This window comes from Amphibalanus amphitrite, unplaced genomic scaffold (assembly GCF_019059575.1).
Source record: "Amphibalanus amphitrite isolate SeventyFive unplaced genomic scaffold, NRLGWU_Aamphi_draft 000140F_arrow, whole genome shotgun sequence".
NCBI lineage: Eukaryota > Metazoa > Arthropoda > Thecostraca > Balanomorpha > Balanidae > Amphibalanus > Amphibalanus amphitrite.
In genome coordinates this window covers 367,338-379,681 of record NW_024881635.1, presented here as the reverse complement: position 1 = coordinate 379,681, position 12,344 = coordinate 367,338, and the positions used below count along the sequence as shown (strand labels likewise).

Genomic DNA, 12,344 nt, shown 5'->3' with positions numbered 1-12,344 from the left:
GGGAACCGGCTGGCGATTCCCTATCTGATCAATGGACATCGGCCATGCTGGCTGGAGGATGTCAGGCCCATTACTTTCAACTGCAAAGCAAAGAAGCGACCGGCTTGCACTTAAAGGCCTGCCGGCAAATATTTACACAGCAAACCGCCACCAGTGGGCAAAAACTTTAGCAGAAGCTAGAGTACACTGCGATGCTCCATTTTAGTAGATCAAACCACACACTCCACTTCTGACAAAGGGTCCGCTGGCGCCGCTGTTTTCAAAGACCGTCCTCAGTTTCATTGCCATTTCTGTGCGTTACCTGCACCGCCGGAGACGATAAAACGCGCCGTCTGCGCACCGCGCCCGGAATTCCAACCCGGCCGGAGCGTCCGAACGGCGGGGCTGTCAGTGTCATCCGGCATATCGGAGCCGATTCGCCGCGACCGTTTACCTAGCTCACCTTGTTTACCGTCTCTGGCGACAGGCCGCTAGCCGCGAGACATGTTTATTTCGCGTGGAAATGCGCGCCGGCGTCGACATCTTTATTTGGCACGGAAACGGGGCGTCGCAGTCCTGTTTTTCGGCGGCTGTGGGCGCGTGCGCGCGCCTGTAGTGCGTGGCATTGTTTGGAGGGGTGGCGGGACGGGACCGTCTCCCCACTCCGGCGCCAGCGTCACACCGGATGTGGTCGGATGGTGCTACACAGCCGGGGAGGTCCTGCGAGGCCATGGGACGACAGCCAGAGAAAGGGACTGGGTAGGAACGACGAAACGGTACATTGGGCACGTATGACGTACGTGCCAAGGAATGTTTGAACTGTGAGAGTTCGTGCTATAAATATCGCGTGTGGTATTGTTCGCGCTCGTGTATATTGTTCCATTCTATACACATGCCTAAGGTCCAACAATGCATCAAAACACATCACATGCATGGCGCATGATTCCGCAAGTAAAACCAGCACATTAGTCACGTATCGAGGAAGATATGCCGCTGTTGCATTTGGCGGAGGTGAGGCTACCTCCGCATTGACGCCGCCTGACCCGTGCTGGGCTTGAATCTAATCGCGGCTACTCGCTGGTGGGTCTACTAACCATCGGGGTTTGGTCCGACCGGCTATCAGGAGCCCGTGTCACCGCGACCGACAGCCACCGGCCTGGTGTGACCGGGTGTCCCCTGCCGCTCACTATCTGTCAAAACCGGTATCTTAATTGCTAAAAAGTGGCTGAGGCCCTCTCTCGAGCTCACCGATAGCCGCGATAGCTTTTACGAGCCGCTGGTTATAACGAGCGCGCCGGCAGCGCGCTGTTGGTTTTGTGACGTCACGGGGGCCATCGCGGCTCGAACGCCGAGAAAAACCGGCCGATCGGCATGCCGAGGTGTCAGCGGCGGCGATCGACGCGTTTGTCTGCGTCTGGGCCGGTGCGACAGGCCGTCTGTCATAGTTATGGTGAAGTGACGCGAACGGGAACCGCCGGTTGGCGTGTTAGAAGGCATTGATCAGCCGCGCCGGTCAAGGGCATCACATTCGACAAGCTTTAGATAGCACACATCAAATGTATGAGTAGAGTGGCACTTACCTGTATCTACCGAGCCGATATCGCCGTGTCAATAATATAAATCGCTGAATTATGCCCGACTGGCGACTAAGTGGCGGTGTGATCTGATCTATAGTGTATTATGGACACAGCAACACAGTTCAATAAATGCTGCACAAACACCGGTGCAAGAGTTCCTCGAACATGCTGCCACTTCCAGCTCGCAAAGCCCATTCTGCCATATCCCTCTATGTCTATACTGCCATCCCATATCGCCGGGGTCTCTGACCCCACCTGTCACGCTCTCTGCTGTCCCCTCCGGTGGCGGGGGATGACGGGTGCCACGTGCGCCACGTGCTCCGATGACGGTCCGTCAGTGTCGGCCGGACAGCCGTCACGTGCCACGGCCGGCCGCCACCCAGGCCGAGCGGAGACACACGGCATCTCCGGATTGTGGGTAATCCGCGGCACGTCCCTGCGCCGGCCTCTGGCCGCCACTGCCGGCCGCGGAGCAGCGCCACTAATCCGCTCTAATTGCTGTCGCGCGCCAGCGCCACCGGCCAAATCACATCTCGGAACGGGGGAGCGAGCCAGGTCGACCGGCCGGCCCGGACACCAAGTCATGTCGCAAACTCCCCCATGTGACCGACCGGGTGAGAGGCGAGCTCGGGTGAAGGTGAGCAGGTGTGAGCCGTCCGCGAGCTGCGAGGTGTCAGATAATCGAACGCCAGATCGAACGGCCCACAAGTACAGCTGTGACAGTCTGGAAGCGAGGCTGAGTTATCAGCACGGCGGCACGCCACTCAGGTGACAAATATCAGCTGTCGGGGCGCGGTGCGGGCCCTAGTTAGCACTTTGTGACAGAGATGTGGGCCGGATGGCCTCGCCGCGGCGGCGGCGATAGGCGGTAGCCGGCGCAAGTTAGCGCCGCTGTCCGATGGGCCGGCCCGATGACCTCGGCACGGCCAGTCGAGGGCGGCTCCGCGGCCCGGCGCCGATGACGCCGCGCGTTTGGACGCGCCTCCCCCTCCGCGCCGGCTGCCACGTCATGTCACGGTTAGTTAATGTCCAGATAACGCGCGTGCAGTTATTCATAAATCATAATTTAGCGGCTGGATGTTTTAACGAATGACGAAGTGTTAGTGGCGCCCGTCGACTTTGACAGTTGACGCGAGCGCTGCAGTCGGATGTTTATCTCTCCCGGGCGGCTGCAAATCTTCCTGACCTCGACATTAGTGGGTCTGACAGGACCGCGAACCCATCCAGCGTGACTTCACGGGGTTAAATATATCAGTGCCGATTGGTGAATGGTCATGTGCAGGCACTTGTGTATGCATAGATTGATAATGGGGCTTGGACGTTTGGTGTTCAACTGTTCCAAACGATGTCAGCCAATTGATGTCTATTACAAGAGACAAGATCCTATTTTAAGCAGCCATACAAACATGGCTGTTTTCTCTTCTCCTCTCTCTCCCTGTTTCTCTCCTCTCTCCCTCTCTCTCCCTCTCACCTTCTCACCACCCCCGTCTCTGCCCGCCAGGTCCGCCGGTGCTGAAGCAGAAGGTCTCTCCTCACCTGGTGGTGCGTCTGGGGGATGATGTCCGTCTCAGCTGTCCCGTGGCCGCCACGCCTCCGCCCATGCTGGAGTGGAAGAAGGACGGCACGCAGATCCTGGACGCCTGGGACCGGTTCACCCTGAGCGAGAACATGCTGCGCGTCTCGCGAGTCACAGAAGACGATGCCGGAGTCTACGTCTGTATTGCCGTCAACGGCTTCGGCACGATGAGGGTGGCCACCGAGCTCTTCGTCATCGGTGAGTGGGATGCGTGGGCTGGTCGTTATCGGTGAGTGGCATTGTGGCTACAGAGGCGCTGTTTCTGTCGGTTTACACCATCACATTTTTCCGAGACACACAAGGCGTCCCGGGGCACATCAACCGTACTTATGTCCATATCATGAGAGAGGGTCGTAAATCACTCGCCAAAGAGGCGTCCGTCCCCACCGAGAAGGCTATTGCAGTTTTAATGTGGCCGCACCGTATCTTGCAGGTTTACAGAGAACCTGCCGCTATGTTCTCCCTGCAGTCGGTGCAGATTTTACGGCAGACATCACGCAACTCACAGATAAAATTGGCTACTTTAGAGAATATTAAAGATGCGAAGATTTATTGTTACTTAAATGTATGCGGAAAGCTCGTTTTCGTCGGGAATTTGTCAAATCTAGCACTCTGCTTATGCTTATAACTGATGTATGATTAAAATTGAATATATGTTGGCAGCATGCTTGTAGGAATGCTCGTCTATGCGGAATCGTTTTATAACTCCCTGTGTATGTCGATATGATATTTCGCCGTATCCATGTCCCAATGCATGGTCGAATCTAAAGTGATTGCGTGCTAACGATCTAGCGCTATATAGACTACAGAGTCCTCTGTTCCATTTGGTTACAGTAATGAGACTTCAACTCAGTGGATTGGAAATAATTAGTTGAGTTAGTGTCCGCTGCATAGACTGCACCGCCTGCGTAAAATCAGAATCAGTTTTCATCCCATAGTGTTACCACGTGAAAGCAAGCCACATTGAATGTGATAGGTATACCTATTTAGGAAAATGTATATTGTGATATCAGCACCCCAAACTTCAGCGAGTTGATAATTATGTTATTTTGCATATAAGTTCATCGAAGCTTACAATAAAGCACAGTTGGTTGTCATGGCAGAACTCGCCCAGTCCAGTGTGATTCAGCTTACATGATAGCTCCTAGATGTCGCTAGTTGTGAGCGCCGTAAGTGATACTGTGCCGCAGGGCCCCGTCAGGAGCATTAGCTGGATATTTCTCATTAAAATAGATAGGTGTGGAAACGAGAGGCGAAATTGGGGTGATTGCTATGTCTGATTGAAAGGTAACATGAGGTGTCTCCTGAACGATGTCATCAAAAAGGTCGATAAGTCTCCCGGGAATGCCACAATGCAGAGCTGCAATACACTTGCTTCATTTGCGTTTTGAGGGCATCACTTACGATCCATTCCTTCCATCAATTCAATCGTCTGTAATGATTCCAATAATTATTTACACAAGCATGGTAACGTGCAGCTATGGTTTTATTGTCCAGCCTACGCTTTGACCACGAAGTGGTGTCATATTAGGTAACCTAAGAGGGAAACAAATAGGTAGGTACCTATAGGCACTCGTAACCGAAGGTTTGTTGTCAATAGTTAAAACACTATTCTTTAGAATTGTGTTTTTCTATTGAAAAACAAATCTGAGTTCCCTGACAATTTGGCAAAAGCTGCCTGAGATCAGTATTTGAAAGCCGTTTCCTTTTCTTATAACGGTAGGCATGCGAAGCTTCCCTTTTCTTTTCTTTTCCTACTTCCCCTATTGCAGGTGATAGGAGTTTGGAAACGTATTTCTGTATTAAACACTACATGCTGCACAACACCAGCCGACACCTCCCGCGCGCCGACGCGACTCCCGCTCACTCCGCGTCTCTTTTCAAGGTAAGTCTACCCGACCGTATATGCGGCACACTGTGACGTCACTGGTATCCTTCGCGCTCCTTACATCCCCCTATCCTTAAAACAATTGACAGGAGCGCTGGGACACATACACTCACATGTAACGCCTATTGCGTGTCACCTTTCGACCAAAGCGACTCGTCTTTGGAAGAAATCCTAGGCTATCATGCTCGTCCTCCGGTTCCTCCATCTTGTCCGGCGCTGAGTGTCCAGCATCTGCTTCGGCCGGATCATGCGTCTCCTCGGCGACACTTCGCTCGTCGACGTCTTCCGCCTCGCTCTCTCCGAAGATCACTTGACCCTCTCCAGCGGAGATCGACCCCGGCTCTTCTTCCGTGTCTGGTTCATCTTCAGGGTCACCCGTATAGTCTCCTTTCCAGCCCTTCAGATGTGCCCCATGGACTCTGTACTGCGCGCCTCTCCGTAGGATAATGTAGTCCGGGCGTTCTCTTTTCAGTACCTCATATGGTCCCTCCCAGAGAGGTTGTAGCTTTTGCCTGCGTCGTTGTTTCTTCATCATTACGAAACTTCCTTCAGCGAATCCGTCTCCCCTCGGCTCTTCCGTTCGACCACGCACCCCCTTCTTGATGTTTTCCAGCGCCTCCTTCGTCTTCTTCTGGACGCCCGAGCGCAAGTCCTTGTCGTACTCAGCATACGTCTTCACGACGTCTGGTACAGGAGCACCTTGCACTTCGTGCACTACGGCTCCCGCTGGCGTGCTTCCGTACACCAGCTCATGCGGTGCATACCCCGTACTGGTGTGTACTGATGTGTTGAACGCCGATGCCGCCCATGGCAACATCTCGTCCCACTCCTTCGTCTCCGCGTACGACCGGAGCAGGTCGCACAGGGTCGCGTTGTAGCGCTCCGTCTGGCCATTCCCCTGCAGGTGATACGCAGTCGTGCGCAGCTTGTTTATCTGCAGCAGTTCGCACAGGGACCGCATCAGGTCGCACTCAAAGTTCTTCCCTTGGTCCGTCAGGATCTCTCGACTGTTTGGGAAACGTCTGAACACCTTCGACACCTTCCTTGCGACCGTCCTTGCAGTTACATCCTTCAGAGCAAACAGCTCGACCCACTTGGTGAATAGGTCCGTCACTACGAGGACATACCTGTTGCCGCGATCCGTTCTCGGCAGAGGACCTAGTATGTCGGCACCCCACTGCGTCCCCGGTTGTCCCAAAACAGGAACGGTTCCGATTCCCTCTTGCTGCTTCGCCCGGTGGATCTTGCTCTTTGCACAGACCAGGCAGTTCCCGATCCAGCTTCTGACATCCTTCTTGACGTCAAACCAGTAGTAGTGCGCGGTTATCCTTGCCAAGGTGCGTCGCACCCCCATGTGTCCCGCTCCAGGATGATCATGGGCGAGCTTGAGTACCGTTCTCCGGAGTCGAGTCGGTACCACGATCTGCTTTTCTTCTCCGTTCCTGGAGGACCTCCAGATGACTCCATCTTCCACCGTCAGATTTCCTCTGTCCTTCTGGTAGAACTTCAACTCCGGATCGTCTGTGTTCCACCGACCTCCAGTCAGCAAACCGTCCCGAACGACCTTCAAACGCTGGTCGGTTTCCACGGCTTCTGCCACGTCCGTTTCCGTCACCGCGACCCGTCGCGCCGGCTTCCGCGACAGTGCGTCTGCATGTGGGATGTCCTTCCCAGGGCGATACTCTATCTCGAAGTCGTAGTCTCCCAGCAAAAGCAACTTCTCCTTCAGGTGCTCTTCAGCATTGCGCTTGTCTCTGATGTACGTCAGGGGCTGGTGATCCGTGACCACCTGAAACTTGGCGCCCTTCAAGAAGTAGGCGAACTTCTTGATGCCGAAGATCACGCCGTTTAGCTCTCGCTCCGTCGTGCTTTTCTTGGCTTCTGATGGCGTCCATCGCTTTGACGCGAACGCGACCGGCCTTCCCCCGTTCTCGAGAACTGCTCCGCATCCCAGTTCAGTTGCGTCACATGTCAGGACGAACCTTTGGTTTGGGTCGGCTTCCGCCAAGGTCCGAGGTGACGACAGCTCTTCCTTCAGTCTGTTGAACGCCACCCTCTGAGCCTTCTCCCACTTGAAGGTTCTCTCCTTCCGCAGCAGGTCAGTGAGCGGTGCCGCGATCACACTGAAGTTCGGGACAAACATGCGATAAAAACCACACAGGCCCAGGAACTGACGCAGCTCTGTCACGTTTTCAGGCTCTGGCCAGCTTTTGATGTCCCCCGTCTTGTCTTCCAGTGCACTCACTGCATCGTGGGCCACTCTGTGCCCCAAGCAGACGATGCTCTTCTGCGCGAACTCGCACTTGTCTGGGCGAAGCTTGAGCCCAGCGGCTTCCAACCGCTTCAACACTTCGTGGACCTGCTTCATGTGCAGTCCTTCGTCGTCTTCCTTTGTGAAGATGCAGATGTCGTCTACATACGCCGTTACGAAGTCTAGACCCTCCAAGATCTCATCCAGAATACGCTGGAACACCTGTCCGCTCGTGCAGAGGCCAAATGGAAGAACGTTCCACTCCCACAGTCTGCCTCCAACTGCAAACGCCGTCTTGTGCTTCGTCTCCGGATCTAGAGGCACGTTGTGGTAGGCACTCTTTACGTCCAGGTGACTGAAAATCTTGCCACCCCTCAGCTTCAACAGGACGTCACCCAAGGCTGGCATTGGGTATGCCTCCTTCGAGACCTGCTTGTTCAACTTCGAGTAGTCGCAGCAGATTCTCAGCTCGTTCCCTCCTTTCTTCACGACCACTACTGGGCTCGCGTACTCCGACGAGCTCTTGCAGATGGTTCCTCGTGCTTCCATTTCAGAAAGCTGGCGGTCTACCTCTTCCTGGTAGTGCAGGGGAATCTTGTACGGCTTTGATACGACTGGCGGACCACTCGTGCGCACCTTATACTGGAAGTTCTTCACCCGCCCGATATCCTCACCATCTCTAGCAAACAGCGACGGATACTGATCCAGGACGGCTTCTGGAACTCTCTTCACCGTGACCTGCATCTCACCACACTGAATAGATGCCTTCAGCTCCTTCAACGTGTCAAGCCCAATCAGCACGTCATCTGTCAGGTCCTTTACCACGACAAACATGGTGGCTTTCTCTGGTCCATCGTTCACGGCCATCTCCACCCACGCACAGCCTCTTGTGGCGAGCTCCGACCCGTCGGCTGTGGTGAGCGACGGAATCACCGCCTTTGACAGTTCTAGCCCTAGTTGACTGACCATCTTGTCGTTCATCAGGTTGAACTTCGTTCCTGTGTCAACCACAGCTTGGATCTGCTGACCCTCTATCGTGACGGTCATCTGGACTTCACTCGTTTGAATCCTCTTGCATCCGCTGCCATCTCTATCCGGCGTCTTGCCCTTTCCTTCCGGACACTGCGCCTTCAGGTGACCTTCTTTGCCACACCCGTAGCACTTACGGTTCCAATGCTTAGTCTCTGCTCTCTTCTTTGGACACTTACTGGCAAAATGTCCAGTCTGACCGCATCCGAAGCACTTCAAACCTGACCGGTTGACCTTCATCACCCGTGCTTCTGCGTTTCTCGAGTCATCGCGGTACTTCTCGGACAGTCGTATCGTGGTCATCTTCCTCACCAGTGTGTCCAACGACTGACAATTCGCTTCGTGGAGCCTGACCTGCCATGACGCCGGTGCACCCTTCACAGCGTAGTTAATCGCCATGATTTTCCAAGTATCCGCTTTCCCTTCAGGTACAGCTTGTTGCACCTTCTCGTACACGTCGTTGACGTACTCTCTCGGATCTTGGTCGTGACTCAGCTGCATGCGGTCCAGATCCCTCAGGATGAATGCTTTTACATGTTGTGGCTCCAGACACTCGGTGATGCATTCTTCTATGTCCTTCAGACTCGGTACAGACTCGTCTGTTTTGGGAAGTTTCTCTTCCACCCTTGTCGCTAGCCATTCAGACTTCGACTCCATCCCGACTGCATAAATGCACAAGTCGTACACTTCAGACTCAGACATCTGGTCCACGGCCACTCGCCGCCTCATCTGTCGAAAGAAACTTCTGAAATCCTTCTGGTTGAAGCTTGGGAGGCCCAAACTCCCACCCCAGCTCCGAGTTCTCGGTGCATAAGCCATGACAGCACCACCTCCTTGGTTTGTTTGCAACACACCACCGTTCTCACCCCCAGCCTCCTGCTGGTCGGTCATTGCTCCCTGTACCACACCGTACAGTCGATCTGCAGCACACGTTTCCCCGGATCGTCCCGATCCACTGCTTCAGACAGGGCTCCAACCCCAGAAACACAGGTAGCAACCTTTCAATTCGATATCCCACCGCTGATGATAGGAGTTTGGAAACGTATTTCTGTATTAAACACTACATGCTGCACAACACCAGCCGACACCTCCCGCGCGCCGACGCGACTCCCGCTCACTCCGCGTCTCTTTTCAAGGTAAGTCTACCCGACCGTATATGCGGCACACTGTGACGTCACTGGTATCCTTCGCGCTCCTTACAGCAGGAACAAAAAGCAATTAACTTTTAGCATGCTGTGAAGCCTTCAGACCTAGTAAACTATCCCCCAAGGGGTTGGCTCATCCCGTTAATGGGAAATGAGTGAGATGCGCCTCATCTGTTTACCTGCACACGCTAATACCCTCCAATATGACAGCCTATTATTTCGCACATCGGATAGGCCTTTGTTCTTTCCGGCCCACCTCCGTATATGAGGCCGGATCTGAAATGTAAACAGAGCGATAAATTGGCTGTTTTCATTAACGGTGAAAAACACGGTCACAGCTCTGTCCAGGGGGGCCTGTCAGAGCGGACTGTGTCTGTTGGAGCGGGCTTGCAGAGCGGTGGAACTGGTCAGTGGTCACTCCCTCACCCTGCCCCGCCTCTGGTCCGCCCCGCCTTCTCAGTACCTTCAGACGTCCGGCGGTGACGGTAGGAGGCCGGCCAGCGCAGCTTTGATGTCGTGTTTAAGATGCGAGTGACACGGCCGTGCTGCCTTGCACCTCGCTCCAAAGTTAATGGCCGCGCCGGCTCTGCCGTTTCGCCACGGTGGCATTACTGCCGCGCGACTACCGCCGCATTTGGCATTTTCCCCGGCTGGAGACGTCGCCCGACTCTAACTTTGTGCTATTCATATGCATATTGCACGGTTTCCGTTATTGCAGACGGCATTCAGAACCGGCGGGGGAGGGCGGCACGGCGCGCTGGGACCGGTGATAAAACTACGCATACGGTTCGCACAGCACAGAGCAATCAGCCGGGCGTCAGCACCTTCAGCGCGACCCGCGTCTCCGCGGACTCACCACCCGGCGCCCGGCCGGCGCCCGCCCGGCCGGCACAGACGAGCTCCAACGCAAACACTGCGCCAAAATGGAAAACGTGCCGGCCATTCATCTGAGGCGTTTGAGCCATCGGCGCCGGGCGTGTTCCAAGTGGGCCACATTTGTCAAACGGCTATCGGCGGACGCGCGCAGCGCGGATTACACTCCGATCAGTGCCTCTCAGTCGGTCGATGACATCCAGCTGTCTCCGCGCGTGACCTTTGGTGACCCCGTGTGACCCCTGGCGACCCCGCGTGGCACCGCACAGGGGCGACGAGTGGATAAAATCGCTGGATGATTTATTGGCGTATAAAGGCCTGGCTACACTATGCGTTTTCTTCGTGCGTTTTTTGCGTGTTTGCGTGTTTTGCGTGATATCGTTCTAGAAAAGGGAACGATATTATGTTTTTGTGATGTTTTTCACCTTAAATTTTAGTTACATAAGAGTTATATTAGCTTTTGTATATAACCAAAGTAAAAGTTATATTGTTTATAACTTTTTCCTAGAACGATATTACGCAAAACACGCAAACCTGCAAAAACGCACGCAGAAAACGCATAGTGTAGCCAGGCCTTATCACGTGTGACTCGAACAAAGCCCACCCTACTGCGGTGACTTCGAATAACTTCATTATGGGATTATCGTCTCTTAATGCGATTTATGTGTTTCAGTCATTCGTCGAGCTCGGTCAGAATTTTCAAACTCAATTCATCCAATCGACCCACTTCCTTCAATTCGACATCCACGATGCTAAGTTTTGTTTCCGGACTGAAATCAACTCCACGTGTCCTCAGTCCACACGCAGCGCCCGGAGTCAGACCTGCACAGTTCTCCTGTCCCTACTGCAACCTCTGACCTCTCGTCTCCCCTCCACAGACCCGAAGTCGTCCACACAGTACAACGGGCGCGGCGCGGGCGGCGGTGAGCGTGTCATGGCAGATAACCTGGTCACCTCGCTGGGTCGCCCGCCGGTGATCCTGCTGCAGCGGCCGAGCGGCGCCGTGGTGCGCGGCCCGGTCGGCTCCCGACACCGCCTGACCTGCACCACATCCGGCTACCCCGAGCCGCAGGTCAAGTGGTATAAGGTGAGCCATGGGGTCTGCCAGCTTTAATGGCGGAGAGCTGAGGTAGTTCCGGTGCGCTTGCTCTCGATTGACGATTATTATTTTGCCAACTTGTTGATCCCAACTTAAAGCTTTTAGTGATTTCCATCGCGCATTTTGAGATCCTGCATTACATGTTCTACTTCTTGCTGCAGTATTTTCATCATCCAATTGTTCGTGCATTTGTTACTCTTGTCCGGAACGCTTGCATTATTAGGAGCCTAAAATATGGCATCTATGATTACGGTCATGCATTTTGCCGAGGAATGCTATGATATATTCGTCTGCTTTAAATGGTTTACCGCAAACGTTTATAACCCAGCGAGGCATTTATCATCCTCAAGACGCTTAGACTTCTATTTATCGTGAGCATAACGCTGAAAGTTGAATCGCTCGTAAACCGGCAACTTGCAACATAAAACATGGTCTGACTAATGTTGCTGCTGCCGGGCGCCGGTGGGCGGTGTTGCCCCGGCCACGGAGGTTCCGGCGGCTGGCTGAACGGGGGCTCGTGCTGCTGATATCTGACCACCGCCCTCCCTCTCAGAGTGGCCACGCGGTGCTGAAGTCGGTGCGGGTGCAGATCCACGGGCCCACCCTGGTGTTCACCCAGCTCGTGCCCTCTGATGACGGCGTCTACATCTGCGTGGCCTCCAACGTGTTCGGCTCGGCCAACCACAGTTTCACGCTGCAGACCACAGGTGAGCCTCCGACCCCCACACCAGCCTGTGAGCGCGTGCCGCGTCGGCCTACCCACCGCCCACCACCGCCGCACCCGCCACCACAAGTTGCCGCTCCGCCCGCAGCGCATACCACACATGGCACACGTAACGACCCATTGTGCCGTCTCCATGCGACCAGTACGACGGCAGTCGGCACACGATGGACTGCCGCCAACGACGGTGCCGTCGAAGGCGTGCC

The 12,344-nt window shown here is 54.6% G+C and overlaps 1 protein-coding gene across 2 annotated transcripts in view; it reads left to right on the top strand.

Moving 5' to 3' along the window:
- LOC122382477 (fibroblast growth factor receptor-like 1) overlaps nt 1–12,344 on the top strand; it is a 60,228-nt gene that overhangs the window by 38,360 nt on the left and 9,524 nt on the right. For both annotated transcript variants that reach the window (XM_043367852.1, XM_043367853.1), the window contains exons 3-5: nt 3,058–3,330; nt 11,197–11,405; nt 11,971–12,124. In XM_043367852.1, the coding sequence (XP_043223787.1) occupies nt 3,058–3,330; nt 11,197–11,405; nt 11,971–12,124 (636 nt within the window). The remainder of the gene's footprint in view (nt 1–3,057; nt 3,331–11,196; nt 11,406–11,970; nt 12,125–12,344) is intronic.